The sequence below is a fragment of the Coregonus clupeaformis genome, chromosome 29 (assembly GCF_020615455.1).
Source record: "Coregonus clupeaformis isolate EN_2021a chromosome 29, ASM2061545v1, whole genome shotgun sequence".
Lineage (NCBI taxonomy): Eukaryota > Metazoa > Chordata > Actinopteri > Salmoniformes > Salmonidae > Coregonus > Coregonus clupeaformis.
In genome coordinates this window covers 26,405,711-26,420,582 of record NC_059220.1, presented here as the reverse complement: position 1 = coordinate 26,420,582, position 14,872 = coordinate 26,405,711, and the positions used below count along the sequence as shown (strand labels likewise).

Here is a 14,872-nt window from a genome sequence, read left to right as displayed (position 1 = left end):
GAATAATTCAATAAATGCATTCTATTGAAAACGTCATTAAAATACAATTAGGCCCTACGTTTTGTGGAACTATGCCTATGATATTAAACGTAATAATTGTATTACATCTGTATTTTAAATTTTTAGGCAAAGTCACACAAATAGCCTATATTGCCAATAAATGGTAGCTTTTAATTCAGTTGGGTCACATGCATTGTTTATTTGTGGTAACATTTTCTTATACAGTCCTATCACCTGGCACTGTTTCAATTGGCATTCCCAAAAGTAATTATCCGGGACCATTATGTAAAGATCAGTACCATGTAATTTATGTCATGTAAAAAGCAGACTGTAAAATAAATCATTACTGGCCCCTCTCTCCCTCTCTGTTAAACTAGCCTATAGACAATTAGAGATAAAAGAGTTAACATGCAGTTGAGCAAAATAGGCTAGACCTACTTTATATTTATGACATGCATAACATTCCCAAATGTGTGCCCAGTATAGCACTGAAGTCTGCATGGTTTCCATGAAATTCGTGCCAAAGTTCTCCTACTCCCCCTCCCCCATGGTATTCTTAAAGTGGGTTCAGGGAAGTGTTGAGGGGGCGGATAGTTTTGATTTTCCTTCATCGTGCTTAGCCAATAATGTGGAAGGATCTGTTGTGCACATCTCAGCTGGCAGACATTTAAAAAGGAGACAGTCCGGCGCTGCTGCAATTTGTATTAAAACCTCAGCCTCTTTCTATGGAATCCTTAGCGACTCCAGACTCCCACCAGCGCGCGCCCCCTCTGCTGTACTACAGTCTCCACCATTAGCTGCCTCTTGCCTCCGGACACTTCATAAAGAACACCCACCACAGATAATTTCATTTGCGCTACTTGGAGCTTTTGACAGGTTAGTGAAATTTAACGCTTAACATCTGAGAAAGTACGTGCGTAAAACATGGACATGTTATCTTATTAGATTCCTTATCATCATATCGCAGGTGGTCCTTATGCGTAATCTCTGCTTGTATGTATACCTATTCTGTAGTTAGACGACATGTCCCAATGATTATTGTAGCCTATTGTAAATATACATGTTAAATGTAATGATTATTCTCATGCGTAAAGGTTACTGTTTTTATTTTTTCTGTTTTACGCAATGGCTTGGCTAACGCAATATCCATGAAATATCCATTTGCATTCTGATATATCTTCATCTGATTTGTCTATTGAATTAGGTCATGTGGACTATATTTTCAATATAAAAACACGATAAAAAAAAATCAATATGGTCATTAAAGGCAATGTTTAATGTTTCTATTCCTCTTAAATCGTAAATTGCGGAATGTTTCGTGAGGACAAAAAACAGGCGAGAAAGCACATGCGTTCATTATGCAGGGTAAACCTGGGCTGTCGTTTACAACAACAGCGTTGAAATGATGCTATGGATAATCTCTCGTGGATAGATATCTATGCGTTAACCAGTTTACCAAATTACCCGAGATTTTAGTAACCGAGATTAGGCTATGGATGATAATTCAACCTTCATTTATCTTTCCCCCTCAAGGATGGCCAGATCGGCGTATATCCTCTGTGGCATGGTTTTCATCCTGGGGCTGCTCTCATATACAGTGGCTTCCAAAAGGAACAGGGGCTCCCAAGGCGCCATCCCTCATCCTGACAAAAACAACCCAAATGAATCGGAGCAGCAACCACAGACACCGCAGGCGGGCTCTGGTTCCCGACGGCGGGAAAAGAGCTCTGCTGCACCGGCTGAGGAGGTGCTGGAGTCCAGCCAAGAAGCGTTGCATGTCACGGAGCGCCGCTATCTGAAACGCGATTGGTGCAAGACCCAGCCACTCAAACAGACCATCCACGAGGAGGGCTGCATCAGCCGCACCATCATTAACCGGTTTTGCTATGGACAGTGTAATTCTTTTTACATCCCCAGACATGTCCGCAGGGAAGAGGGAGCCTTTCAGTCTTGTTCGTTCTGCAAGCCGAAACGATTTACTACCATGACTTTCACTTTGAACTGTCCGGACCAGCAGCCGTCCACCAAGAAGAAGCGCATCCAGCGCGTAAAGCAGTGCCGCTGCATCTCCATAGACTTGGACTAGCCCTGTGATTGGCTGGGATGCGGCCAATTAGTCTACTCATCAAACAATTTTATTGGATTGTTCACATGAAGGATAATCACCGTATGACTTGGAGCATGTTTCCCTATTCCAAATATGAGAAAAATGTCTATCTGCAAGGAACGTAAGATCAGATAGACATGTGCAGCATGTTCTAGGCTTCTGTAGATATGCTTGGACATATTCTTATGCGTATAATTTCCTATTAATCAAATTGCAATAGCAGCCTGTGGCAAGCAACGTTGCATGGTATAATGACATGGAATGAACACAACAAGCAGCTGATTGACTTGTAACCAAGCGCACGGCTTTTCCAACCTCCGCAAATAGGACTGCAGACCCTTTTCACACAATGTTTTTACACTATTTTGGATAGAAACAGCAATAGGCTATCAAAACCAATTTCAATGGGGGAAATATGATGGATAATTCGTTTATATAATTAATGGTTGATTACTAGATAGTTTCCACTATGTGGAATTTGAAGAAAAGTAACGACTATTTAATGTGGCAAGAATGCTCCACTGATTTCTGTGACTCCAATGTTCAGTATTATAGTGGAGAAAGGAGAGCTTTTGTAAAGTAGGCTAGGACTAACAGGTTCGATGCTATAAATCGAAACAAACAAAATATCTGTGTTAGTTGGACATGGAAATGAAAATGTTCGATGTAGGCCTACATACTTGTTTATAATGCTGTAGATGGAAGCTTTTCTTTTAGTTGTAAAATGTTATTCATACACGAATTGTATATGCAACCAGTTTGATAATTCTATCAGAGCAAGTGATCCACAAAACAAAATAAACAGATATTGACATTGATGCAGTGGTCACTGAACCTGTTTGCTTTTTGCTTACATTGTTCATGTCTGAACATTTCAGCGTCAGGGTGCAGGGCAGACACAGCAGATGTGAAATGGATCGTTAATTAACCCACACCCAAACTGCAAAGACTCCGATTTCATGCAGAGCATTTTATGTATCAGGTTAACCCTAAACACCAAATAAAAACATATTCTCTAGCGATGGGTTATTTTCTTCTTGCTTGGAGCCAACCTCTTGCTGGGACTTATATACGTTCCTTAAACCCTTGGATACATTCCGTCGTAAAACGAAGATCATTTATGAGAAAAGACCACAAGAAACGCCATTACATGTTAGACTCAACAACCTTTTCAATAACCCCTTCAAACGATGTTATCGAAGTTTACAATAGGATCTCCCCTGGCTCGCAAATCTGTCACAGGCCCATGTTTTTGTGGGGACAATCTGATGCTAACGCATTTGTAAAACCATTGCTCCATTAAGGTTTCTTGTTCAGATGGTGTAGGCCTACATGGTTCTCTAAAAATAGATACATCAACCAATCAATAGCCTTCTCTAAAAATTGAACACCGATCAGTTTTCTTTATCAACTCTTTATTGTCGAGTTGTTTAAGCCTCTTGCACATTTGGCAATTTGCCGCCCCATGCAGTAAAGATGCATCCAGCTGGGACTTCAGAGTTTTAGGCAACGAACATGTCAGTTGCGTCTCTCTGCTTCGATTTACCCTTGCCATGTCTTCATTCTACCGAATGTAGTGCTGACATAATCAAGTTTGCACCTCCATTGGCACATGTAGCCAAGTGTAATAGGCTACAAGTCATGTTTAGAGAAGTTGCTTGTTTCTATCAATTTCTATCGATTTAACGTAGGTGTACTTTCTCTCATTATTATCGTGCTTTCTAACATTTTCAAATTATTCATTTATAATGAAAATGTGCATTGTGAGATAACTAGGTGCAAATTAATAAATCATTGCACATAAATCAATGAAACAATTAGGCTATAGTCATTTTCACCTTTATTTGGCTACTGCATCATTACTGAGCCTGAATGTTATTAGGGAGTGCTGAAAGTAGAGAAACAACAGACAGGGTTAAACATCCGTTTCCATGCGCGCAAGGCTTCCTCATCTCTAGACTCCAGTTAAGACTTTGGTGACTGAATTGTTTGCAATCTATTACTTTGACCTCGCGCAAATTCATTTTTAACGATAAAACACCTAAAACACGTGGGAACATAGAGTAGGCCTCTTACTAAATGAATCAGCATATACATTATATACATATAGGCCTTTATCAAATTCAAATTCTAGCGTACTAATTTGGTTTTGAAAACCTTTAAAGTAAACATAAAATGCAATTGTAAGATTATGAAATGTCTTCATACAAAAAATAATGGCACATTCATATGATTATGAAACAAAGGTGCTATTTTGACACTATAGGTTCTGACAAGGGTAAAGTATAGGCCTACACATGGCTTGATATGAGTAATTGTTTCTATTTTTAAACAAAGTAAAAATGGTCTTGATTTAAAATAAACAAAAGGCAATATATATAGCCAAATTATACTCTCCATATCAGTTTAGGACGGGTATGAAACAAGACCATTTGGGGTAAATGATTAGGTCACATCCATATGAAACTAAACACTTCTTTCACCTGACTACTGAGCCATTCATGCATCCTCTTCAAGCTAAGGCAGGAATCAAAATAATATACAAAAATACAACTTCAAAGAGAAAACAATTAATGTTTTGGCATAAATCTTTCATATTAATATATAAATAAAGGTTTACCCCTATCATTTATAGTTTTCCAAGACAAAGTTGAAATCTTCCAGAGTTCAAAAATAAATATACTATAGTTCTCTCCAAAAAATAAATGGATGATGCAATTTTTATCACAACATGTGTTAATTCACAAATGTTATCATAGCGCGGGAACCATATAATTGCATAGGAGTTCAAATTTAGGTGCTAAAAGTGCAGTACATTTGATTAAGTACCATTCTGACAATAACAGAAGGATGTAGCTACTAAATACAGCTGATGCAAGCAGGAAAGTGCTTAGGATTGTGACATACATATGTCATAAACAACATTCATTAGGAACAAAAACTATTCTATCATATACACTTAAAAAATGTGTCAGGGCAGCCACAATCAGATTACCTTTTGCTTTCCTCAGCGTAGTGTATAGCGGGGTTGTTTGTTCATCTCAGAGCGTGATGTGTGACTCGGGTTGAGAGCAAGGCGTTGCTGCCAAGGTCTGGCATTCTCTGGCTATCACCCAGGAGGGGTCAGTCTGGTGCAGTGAGAAAGTCAACATTGGTATGACAACCTGTTTCTACCTTTTGACCAGGACCCACATCGCTATGCCTTCAACAGGACTCTCAGTCCAATTACATTTACATTTTAGTCATTTAGCAGACGCTCTTATCCAGAGCGACTTACAGGAGCAATTAGGGTTAAGTGCCTTGCTCAAGGGCACATCGACAGATATTTCACCTAGTCGGCTCGGGGATTAGAACCAGCGACCTTTCGGTTACTGGCACAACGCTCTTAACCACTAAGCTACCTGCCGCCCCAATAAAGGCTACCGATTCTCTTCATAATATAACATCAGGTTAAACGTTTCAGTCCCTGCTCATTTGAAAACAAACACCATTTGAAATACATTTACAAGACACACTTCAAACATGGATGGGCCACAGCAGATGAAAGCTATTCTTTACATTAAAGTATTGTATACTGCTTTCATATTCTAAATCATTGTTAGAATAACAACTCCTGAATGTCTTACTGTCTTTTACGTAATCGTAATAGTTTCTCTGAGTGACGATCACCATATTTGTTAACATAGCTCAGCAACAACGAGGCCTCGTCTGTAGTTTTTGCATAACCTAGCTATAATACATTGGAATATATGTCATCACGATGTGTGATGCTGTCCTGAAAGAAACCCAGAATAAGGGATGCATGTAGATCCTCAGCTCCAGCAGGCCTAGGAAGCCTAGAGGTCAGGGGTCATCACTGTAGATATGTCAGCTGGAGTGCTCATTGTCCTGACCCCCAGCACGCCTCCGAGCAGGCTCTACAGGCTGGCCATTCAAAGGTCACACCAGTCTGGATGAATGAGGTTGACCTTTGACCCCTGTGAGTCTCATCATATCAGCTGTTTTGTCAGCCATGGACCCTCTGTGTAGACTTAGCAGCCTGCATATCTGCAGCAGGGTGGCAGGCAGACCGTTTCCTCTTTCCCATGGTGTAAGTGTTGGTCTGGATGGTGGTCCTAGGGATACACAGTGATAGAAGCCCACACAAGGTGCCTCTCATCTGGGGAAGAGGTTGAGGTGGAAAAGGGGTGCCCCATGGAGAGCAGTGAATATGGTCCAGTCAGTAAGGACGGTAGAATGGGCCGTAGTAGAGAGGTCCAGAGTGTGGGGGCACGGAGGGCTATATGAGGTATGATGTTGGGTAAAAGGCAGGTGGTGAAGGGAAGAAGTGATCATCTCCTCTCTACACTTCCTCTCTCTCCACTCTGTTCTTCAATGATCATCCTCTTCAGCTGGAGGACACGCTGGCTTCCTTCTGACGCAGTCTCTCTTTCTGTTAACAGAGGAGAAAAAGGGAGCTGAGCTTTATAGCATTGTGTTATTTGATATGATCCACCATGATTGACTGCGTCCATAGCCAAGATAATAGCAACAACGTTATCCTTCAAAATATTTGAGGGGGGTTGGAGTACAGTTCTTACCAGACTGTTGGCATTGATCTTCTTGGTTTCCACCCTCTTCTCAGCTGTGATCTTTTTGATGTTCTCCTGTGCTTCCTTCAGCCTGGAAGAAAAGAAACATCAACCTCAATCATATCAGGAAACTACAAAATGTCTCTATCTATACAGGTTAAAATAACCTTTGATGGTAGTACATACAGTGAGTGTACAAAACATTAGGAACACCTGCTCTTTCCATGACATAGACTGACCAGGTGAATCCAGCTGAAAGCTATGATCCCTTATTGATGTCACCTGTTAAATCCACTTCAACCAGTGTAGATGAAGGGGAGGAGAAAGGTTAAAGAAGGATTTTTAACCCTTGATTGAGACATTTGAGACATGGATTGTGTATGTGTGTCATTCAGAGGGTGAATGGGCAAGACAAAAGATTGAAGTGCCTTTGAACGGGTTATGGTAGTAGTTGCCAGGCGCACCAGTTTGAGTGTGTCAAGAACTGCAACGCTGCTGGGTTTTTCACACTCAACAGTTTCCCGTGTGTATCAAGAATGGTCCACCACCCAAAGGACATCCAGCCAACGGCAGGCCAGTGGTCGAAAACGGGTTATTGATGAAAGAGGATAAAGGAGGCTGACACGAATTGTGCAGAGCAACAGACAGGTTACAGTTAGTCAACTGACAGTCTAGTACAACATTGGTGCCCAAAGACCCATAAAATAATGCACAACTCGTCGTACCTTGACACGAATTGGGTATGGCAGCCGACGACCATACAGAGTTCCACAAGAAACTGCGGTTGCAGTGGGCTAAGGAACGAAAACACTGGACGCTGGAGAATTGGAAAAACATTGCCTGGTCTGATGAATCCCGGTTCCTGCTGTTTCAAGCTGATGGGAGGACTAGGGTATGGAGAAAACCCTATGAGTACATGTATCCATCTTGCCGCGTGTCAACATTGCAGGCTGGAGGTGGTGGTTTGATGGTGTGGGGTTTGTTTTCATGGCACACATTGGGCCCCTTGATAAAAGTGGAGCAATGTTTGAATGCCACAGGATATCTGAACACCATTGCCAATCAGGTGCATCCCTTCATGGTAGCAGTGTATCCATCTGCGAATTTATTTTTTCAGCAGGATAATGCCCCATGCTACAAGGCTAGGATTGTCAAGGAATGGTTCCACGAATATGACAGTGAATTCAGCTTACTGCTGTGCCCTGCCCAGACACCAGATCTCAATCCAATTGAGCATCTGTGGGATGAGATGGAACTAGCTATTCGGAGTAGAGATTCACTACCAGCCATCTTGACACAACTGTGGGAAGCATTGGAGTCAACATGGTCCAGCATCCCTGTGGAACGCTTTAGAAACCTTGTAGAGTCCATGCACGACGAATTGAGGGGATGCAACTCAATATTAGGAAGGTGTTCCTAATGTTTTGTACACTCAGTGTATACCAGAACAGCTCCCTCATATTTTTACATTGTGTCACATATCTGACCATGTGGCACAACACTGCCATGTCTAAGACAGAAAACCTATTTGTACTGTAACAGCAACATGTACACACCACAGTATGTATCCCCCCTGGGCACTACTGTATGTGGCATGGAGAGTCCTCATCCTCCCTCACAGCCCCACTCTGTTCTGTTAACCCTCTCTGGAGTTAGCAGGTAGTGAAACCCACTGGTGAAAGCAGGGAGAATGACAGTGGGTCGATGAGATAATGAGCTAGTCTTAAAAACACTTGGGTTTTATGGGTGTGCGAACAGTATTTAAAATAAAGTTAATTGTACATAAGCACAATCAGCTGTGGGTAATACGGGACAAGATTGCCTAGTAAACAATTAAGAGAGAGCACATGGATCCATGGAATGGCTGGGAGAGCATTAACTCTGTCCATAACTCACCAGTTCAAAGATAGCTAGCCCGGCTTTACTGTATGTGTGGTGCGTATGGGGCAAACATATCAAATGTTTTTTGTCACATCAAATACACAAGAATGAAGCTATATACAGGGAGTACCAGTCCCAGATCAATGTGCATGGGTACGGAGTATTTGAGGTAGATACTGTGCCTTAGACCGCTGCACCACTCGGGAAGCTTTACAGAATGCACGATTCAAATTTAAAAAGGTAATTTCCGATTGTGCCGACATATGCAGCGTTTACCCTGCCCTGAACTTATTCACTTACTAGCTGGCTACCACCCGACACTCTACCCTGCACCTTAGAGACTGCTGGCCTATGTACAGTTCATTCAGAAAGTATTCAGACCCCTTGACCTTTTCCAAATGTTGTTACGTTACAGCTTTATTCTAAAATGGAATACATATTTTTTTTCTCAATCTACACACAATACCCCATAATGACAAAGCAAAAACTGTTCTATAGACATTTTTGCAAATGTATTAAAAATAAAAATATGAAATATGAAATTTACATAAGTATTCAGACCCTTTACTCAGTACTTTGTTGAAGCACCTTTGGCAGCAATTACATCATCGAGTCTTCTTGGGTATGCCGCTACAAGCTTGGCACACCTGTATTTGGGGAGTTTCTCCCATTCTTCTCTGCAGATCCTCTCAACCTCTGTCAGGTTGGATGGGGAGCGTCACTGCACAGCTATTTTCAGGTCTCTCCAGAGATGTTCGATCGGGTTCAAGTCCGGGCTCTAGCTGGGCCACTCAAAGACATTCAGAGACTTGTTCCGAAGCCACTCCTGCATTGTCTTGACTGTGTCCTGTTGGAAGGTGAACCATCGCCCCAGTCTGAGGTCCTGAGTGCACTGGAGCAGGTTTTCATCAAGGATCTCTCTGTACTTTGCTCCGTTCATCTTTCCCTCGATCCTGACTAGTCTCCCAGTCCCTGCCGCTGAAAAACATCCCCACAGCATGATGCTGCCACTACCATTCTTCACTGTAGGGATGGTGCCAGGTTTCCTCCCGACGTGACGCTTGGCATTCAGGCCAAATAGTTCAATCTTGGTTTCATCACACCAGATCATCTTGTTTCTCATGGTCTGAGAGTCCTTTAGGTGCCTTTTGGCAAACTCCAATTGGACTGTCATGTGCCTTTTACTGAGGAGTCGCTTCCGTCTGGCAACTACCATAAAGGCCTGATTGGTGGAGTGCTGCAGAGATAGTTGTTCTTCTGGAAGGTTCTCCCATCTCCACAGAGGAGCTCTAGAGCTCTGTCAGAGTGACCATCGGGTTCTTGGTCACCCCCCTGACCAAGGCCCTTCTCCCCCGATTGCTCAGTTTGCCCGGCCGGCCAGCTCTAGGAAGGGTCTTGGTGGTTCCAAACTTCTTCCATTTAAGAATGTTTGAGGCCACTGTGTTCTTGGGGACATTCAAAGCTGTAGACCGTTTTTGGTACCCTTCCCCAGATCTGTGCCTCGACTCAATCCTGTCCCGGAGCTCTACGGACAATTCCGTCGACCTCATGGCTTGGTTTTTGCTCTGACATGCACTGTCAACTGTGGGACCTTATATAGACAGGTTTGTGCCTTTCCAAATCATGTCCAATCAATTGAATTTAGCACAGGTGGACTCCAATCAAGTTGTAGAAACATCTCAAGGATGATAAATGGAAACAGGATGCACCTGAGCTCAATTTCAAGTCTCATAGCAAAGGGTCTGAATACTTATGTAAATAAGGTATTTCTATTATTATTATTATTATGTTTTTGCAACATTTTTATAAAAACCTGTTTTCGCTTTGTCATTATGGGGTATTGTATGTAGATTGAAGAGGAAAAACATTTAATCAATTTTAGAATAAGGCTGTAACGTAACAAAATGTGGAAAAGCGAAAGGGTCTGAATACTTTCTGAATGCACTGTACATAGTCATTGAACAATGGTCACTTTAATAATGTTAACAGACAGTTTTACCCACATCATATGTACAGTATATACTGTACTGTATTCTATTCAAGGGTCATCCTATGTGCCTTTGAAGTGGCTTGCGAAAGTATTCAACCCCTTTGGCATTTTTCCTATTTTGTTGCCTTACAACCTGGAATTAAAATTGATTTTTGGAAGGTTTGTATCATTTGATTTACACAACATGCCTACAACATTGAAGATGCAAAATACTTTTTTGGGTGAAACAAACAAGAAATAAGACAGAAAACTTGAGCGTGCATAACTATTCACCCCCCAAAGTCAATACTTTGTAGAGCCACCTTTTGCAGCAATTACAGCTACAAGTCTCTTGGGGTATGTCTCTATAAGCTTGGCACATCTAGCCACTGGGATTTAAATCATACCACAGATTCTCAATTGGATTCAGGTCTGGGCTTTGACTAGGCCATTCTAAGACATTTAAATGTTTCCCCTTAAACCACTCAAGTGTTGCTTTTGCAGTATGCTTAGGGTCATTGTCCTGCTGGAAGGTGAACCTCCGTCCCAGTCTCAAATCTCTGGAAGACAAACAGGTTTCCCTCAAGAATTTCCCTGTATTTAGCGCCATCCATCATTCCTTCAATTCTGACCAGTTTCCCAGTCCCTGCCGAAAAACATCCCCACAGCATGATGCTGCTCTCGGGGAGATGAGAGGTGTTGGGTTTGCGCCAGACATAGCGTTTTCCTTGATGGACAAAAAGCAACATTTTAATCTCATCTGACCAGAGTACCTTCTTCCATATGTTTGGGGAGTCTCCCACATGCCTTTTGGCGAACACCAAACATGTTTGCTTATTTTTTTAATTAAGCAATTGCTTTTTTCTGGCCAGCTCTGTGGAGTGTACTGCTTAAAGTGGTCCTATGGACAGATACTCCAATCTCCGATGTGGAGCTTTGCTGCTCCTTCAGGGTTATATTTGGTCTCTTTGTTGCCTCTGATTAATGCCCTCCTTGCTTGGTCCGTGGGTTTTGGTGGGCGGCCCTCTCTTGGCATGTTTGTTGTGGTGCCATATTCTTTCCATGTTTTAATAATGGATTTAATGGTGCTCCGTGGGATGTTCAAAGTTTCGGATATTTCTTTATAACCCAACCCTGATATGTACCTCTCCACAACTTTGTCCCTGACCTGTTTGGAGAGCTCCTTGGTCTTCATGGTGCCGCTTGCTTGGTGGTGCCCCTTGCTTAGTGATGTTGCAGACTCTGGGGCCTTTCAGAACAGGTGTATATATACTGAGATCATGTGACAGATCATGTGACACTTAGATTACACACAGATGGACTTTATTTAACTAATTATGTAACTTCTAAAGGTAATTGGTTGCACCAGATCTTATTTAGGGGCTTCATAGCAAAGGGGGTGAATACATATGCACGCACCACTTTTCTGTTATAGATTTTTTAGAATTTTTTGAAACAAGTTATTTTTTAAATTTCACTTCACCAAATTGGACTATTTTGTGTATGTCCATTACATGAAATCCAAATAAAAATCCATTTAAATTACAGGATGTAATGCAACAAAATAGGAAAAACGCCAAGGGGGATGAATACTTTTGCAAGGCAATGTAACTACTGCTGTACACACCTTTTTCTATTCATATACTGTCCATAATGTCTATAAACACCATCATATACATATATATTTATATTCTGGACTCTGACATAGCTTGTTCTGATATTTTTGGGATTTGTGTGTATTGTTTTGTATGGTTAGGTATTACTGCACTGTTGGAGATTGTAACATAAGAATTTCGCTGCCCCTGCGATAACATCTGCAAAATATGTGTAATAACGTTTGATTTACCGTGAATGCAGTCTCCGCTAACGCTGAACTTCAACGATACAGATTGAATCGAGCCCTTGTCAATGCAACCAAATGTCACATTTGAAGAAGCTGTAACTTCTGTTTGGATAGTTCCATCTGTGCCACTGACTTAGTCTGGCTTTAATTTAATTTTGTCTATTCACGTCTCCATCTCAACCAAACATCAAAGTTAAAGAATAGGACTAAATCAAATTAAACTTTATTTAATGTGCATTTAAAAAGTTTGATTTGGTTTTATTCTTTAACTTTTATTCATAGAAAAACTGGAATTAAAACCAGACTACTGTAAATCAGTGGCACAGATGGAACTATCCAAGCAGAAGACAAATCTCCTTTAAATGTTGATATTTGGTTGTATTGACAACCAAACACAATCAATAGCACGTTTGAAATACAATAAATAGCCTATTAACTTGTTAACAAGTTAACAAATTATACAGTTGAAGTCGGAAGTTTACATACACCTTAGCCAAATCCATTTAAACTCAGTTTTTCACAATTCCTGACATTTAATCCTAGTAAAAATTCCCTGTTTTAGGTCAGTTAGGATCACCACTTTATTTTAAGAAAGTGAAATGTCAGAATAATAGTAGAGAGAATGATTTATTTCAGCTTTTATTTATTTCATCACATTCCCAGTGGGTCAGAAGTTTACATACGCTCAATTAGTATTTTCTAGCATTGCCTTTAAATTGTTTAACTTGGGCTCACGTTTCGGGTAGCCTTCCACAAGCTTCCCACAATAAGTTGGCTGAATTTTGTCCCATTCCTCCTGACAGAGCTGGTGTAACTGAGTCAGGTTTGTAGGCCTCCTTGCTGGCACAAGCTTTTTCAGTTCTGCCCACAAATGTTCTATAGGATTGAGGTCAGGGCTTTGTGATGGCCACTCCAATACCTTGACTTTGTTGTCCTTAAGCCATTTTGCCACAACTTTGGAAGTATGCTTGGGGTCATTGTCCATTTGGAAGACCCATTTGCGACCAAGCTTTAACTTCCTGACTGATGTCTTGAGATGTTGCTTCAATATATCCACATCATTTTCCTTCCTCATGATGCCATCTATTTTGTGAAGTGCACCAGTCCCTCCTGCAGCAAAGCACCTCCACAGCACGATGCTGCCACCCCTGTGCTTCACGGTTGGGATGGAGTTCTTCGGCTTGTTTTCAGCGGTTGAATGAAATGTATTCAGCGCGTGCAAGGTAGCCACACCTGCAGAGCGTGTTACACGACAGAATAAGGTAAGTCTGAATACCAAATACTGAGTAGTGTATAGGAAAGTTGTAAATTCCTAAGTTGGAATCGGCCCCTAAGAGCTTAGTACCATGATGCCAAAATAGCCTAACGCACGTCTGGCCCCTCAATGTCCCTTCCAGCAGCCCTGACACCAGATACTTGGCACAGGTTAGGCCAGTGCTGCATCTCTCCATGTGCAGTAAGCCTGCAGCCCTATGGACTGGTCAAATCATGACAATGTTTAACAGTCCTCACAGAACACACAGTCTTTAACAGGCCCCCATCCCCTGCTAGTAAAGCCAGAAGGCCTCCAGGAGAGCTGCTGTCCCGCAGTGGGACTCCCCCACGACACCACGCCTCGAGTCAGATGAAACATCGTAAATCCAGCCCCAGGCTTTGACATTGTACCAGGCCCTGGGCCCGGCCTGCCTACCTTCTCTTTGACACCCCTGTGCTTTAATAACTGGTAAAAACAGCTCCACTCCACACTGTTTACAGAATTCATCATTCCCCGTTCAGGGTGTTTTGTACCACACAGGAACGTGAGGGACACCAACAATCTGTTATGTGTTAAAGATGGGTAAGAAAAGAGCGACTAAAGGTGCTGTTCAACATATTTAATGTGTGAAGACTGAACTTTGGCCCGGTCATAACATATCCCCCTTTTATCTAATCAAAAAAAGAACACTCATGTTTCTAGAAATAGATAGTTGGCAAAGAGCTCTAGAACTTTCCTTTTCGTCATTAGCTGTGTGATTTAATATGAGCGCTGATGAATGGTGATGCAGACATGGTTTCTTCCACTCACCTCTCCTTGGAGATGTTCTTACTCTCCCGCTTCCACGTGTTCTTGAAGTCGCTGCAGAACTCGTACCAGAGCATGAAGACGTAACCGGGGGCCACCTCCTTCTCCCCAGACTTTGGCTTAAGCCCAAAGTAGCCCACCATGTCCAAGAAGCTATGTGGGAGAGACAGTGGGAGAAGAGAGATGGGCAGTGAGAGAACATCTCACTGGGTCACAGGGGAGAGCCGGTAGCGGAGGCTCCATTATCACATTGACCTCTACTACAGCCTGTAGGGGAACAGTGCCAGGGGACCCAGCCAAGAGCTGGCTGCTGCTCCCCACACACACACACACACACACACGAGCACACAAATGAATTGCCCCTTGGGGATTAATAAAGTTGTATTGTATTGTACACGCACACACACAGACACACACACACACACACACAGACACACAC

At 42.0% G+C, this 14,872-nt stretch overlaps 2 protein-coding genes across 4 annotated transcripts in view; one reads left to right on the top strand and one right to left on the bottom strand.

The window, feature by feature from the left end:
• The first annotated feature begins 668 nt into the window (after positions 1-668).
• On the top strand, positions 669-4,135 carry LOC121544943 (gremlin-1). The gene is made up of 2 exons (XM_041855207.2): positions 669-876; positions 1,534-4,135. The coding sequence occupies exon 2, from the start codon at positions 1,535-1,537 to the stop codon at positions 2,084-2,086; it is 552 nt and encodes a 183-aa protein (XP_041711141.1). The 5' UTR covers positions 669-876; position 1,534; the 3' UTR covers positions 2,087-4,135.
• Positions 4,136-5,452: 1,317 nt separating this feature from the next.
• Positions 5,453-14,872, bottom strand: part of LOC121544473 (formin-like) — a 92,835-nt gene continuing 83,415 nt past the window's right edge. For all 3 annotated transcript variants that reach the window (XM_045209139.1, XM_045209140.1, XM_045209138.1), the window contains 3 exons: positions 14,437-14,586; positions 6,688-6,769; positions 5,453-6,539 (listed from right to left, as the gene is read on the bottom strand). In XM_045209139.1, the coding sequence (XP_045065074.1) occupies positions 6,495-6,539; positions 6,688-6,769; positions 14,437-14,586 (277 nt within the window). In that variant the 3' untranslated portion in view covers positions 5,453-6,494. The remainder of the gene's footprint in view (positions 6,540-6,687; positions 6,770-14,436; positions 14,587-14,872) is intronic.

Bases quoted from the DNA above. Each gene is read 5' to 3' on its own strand.
- LOC121544943 (XM_041855207.2), top strand. From the start codon at position 1,535: ATGGCCAGATCGGCGTATATCCTCTGTGGCATGGTTTTCATCCTGGGG.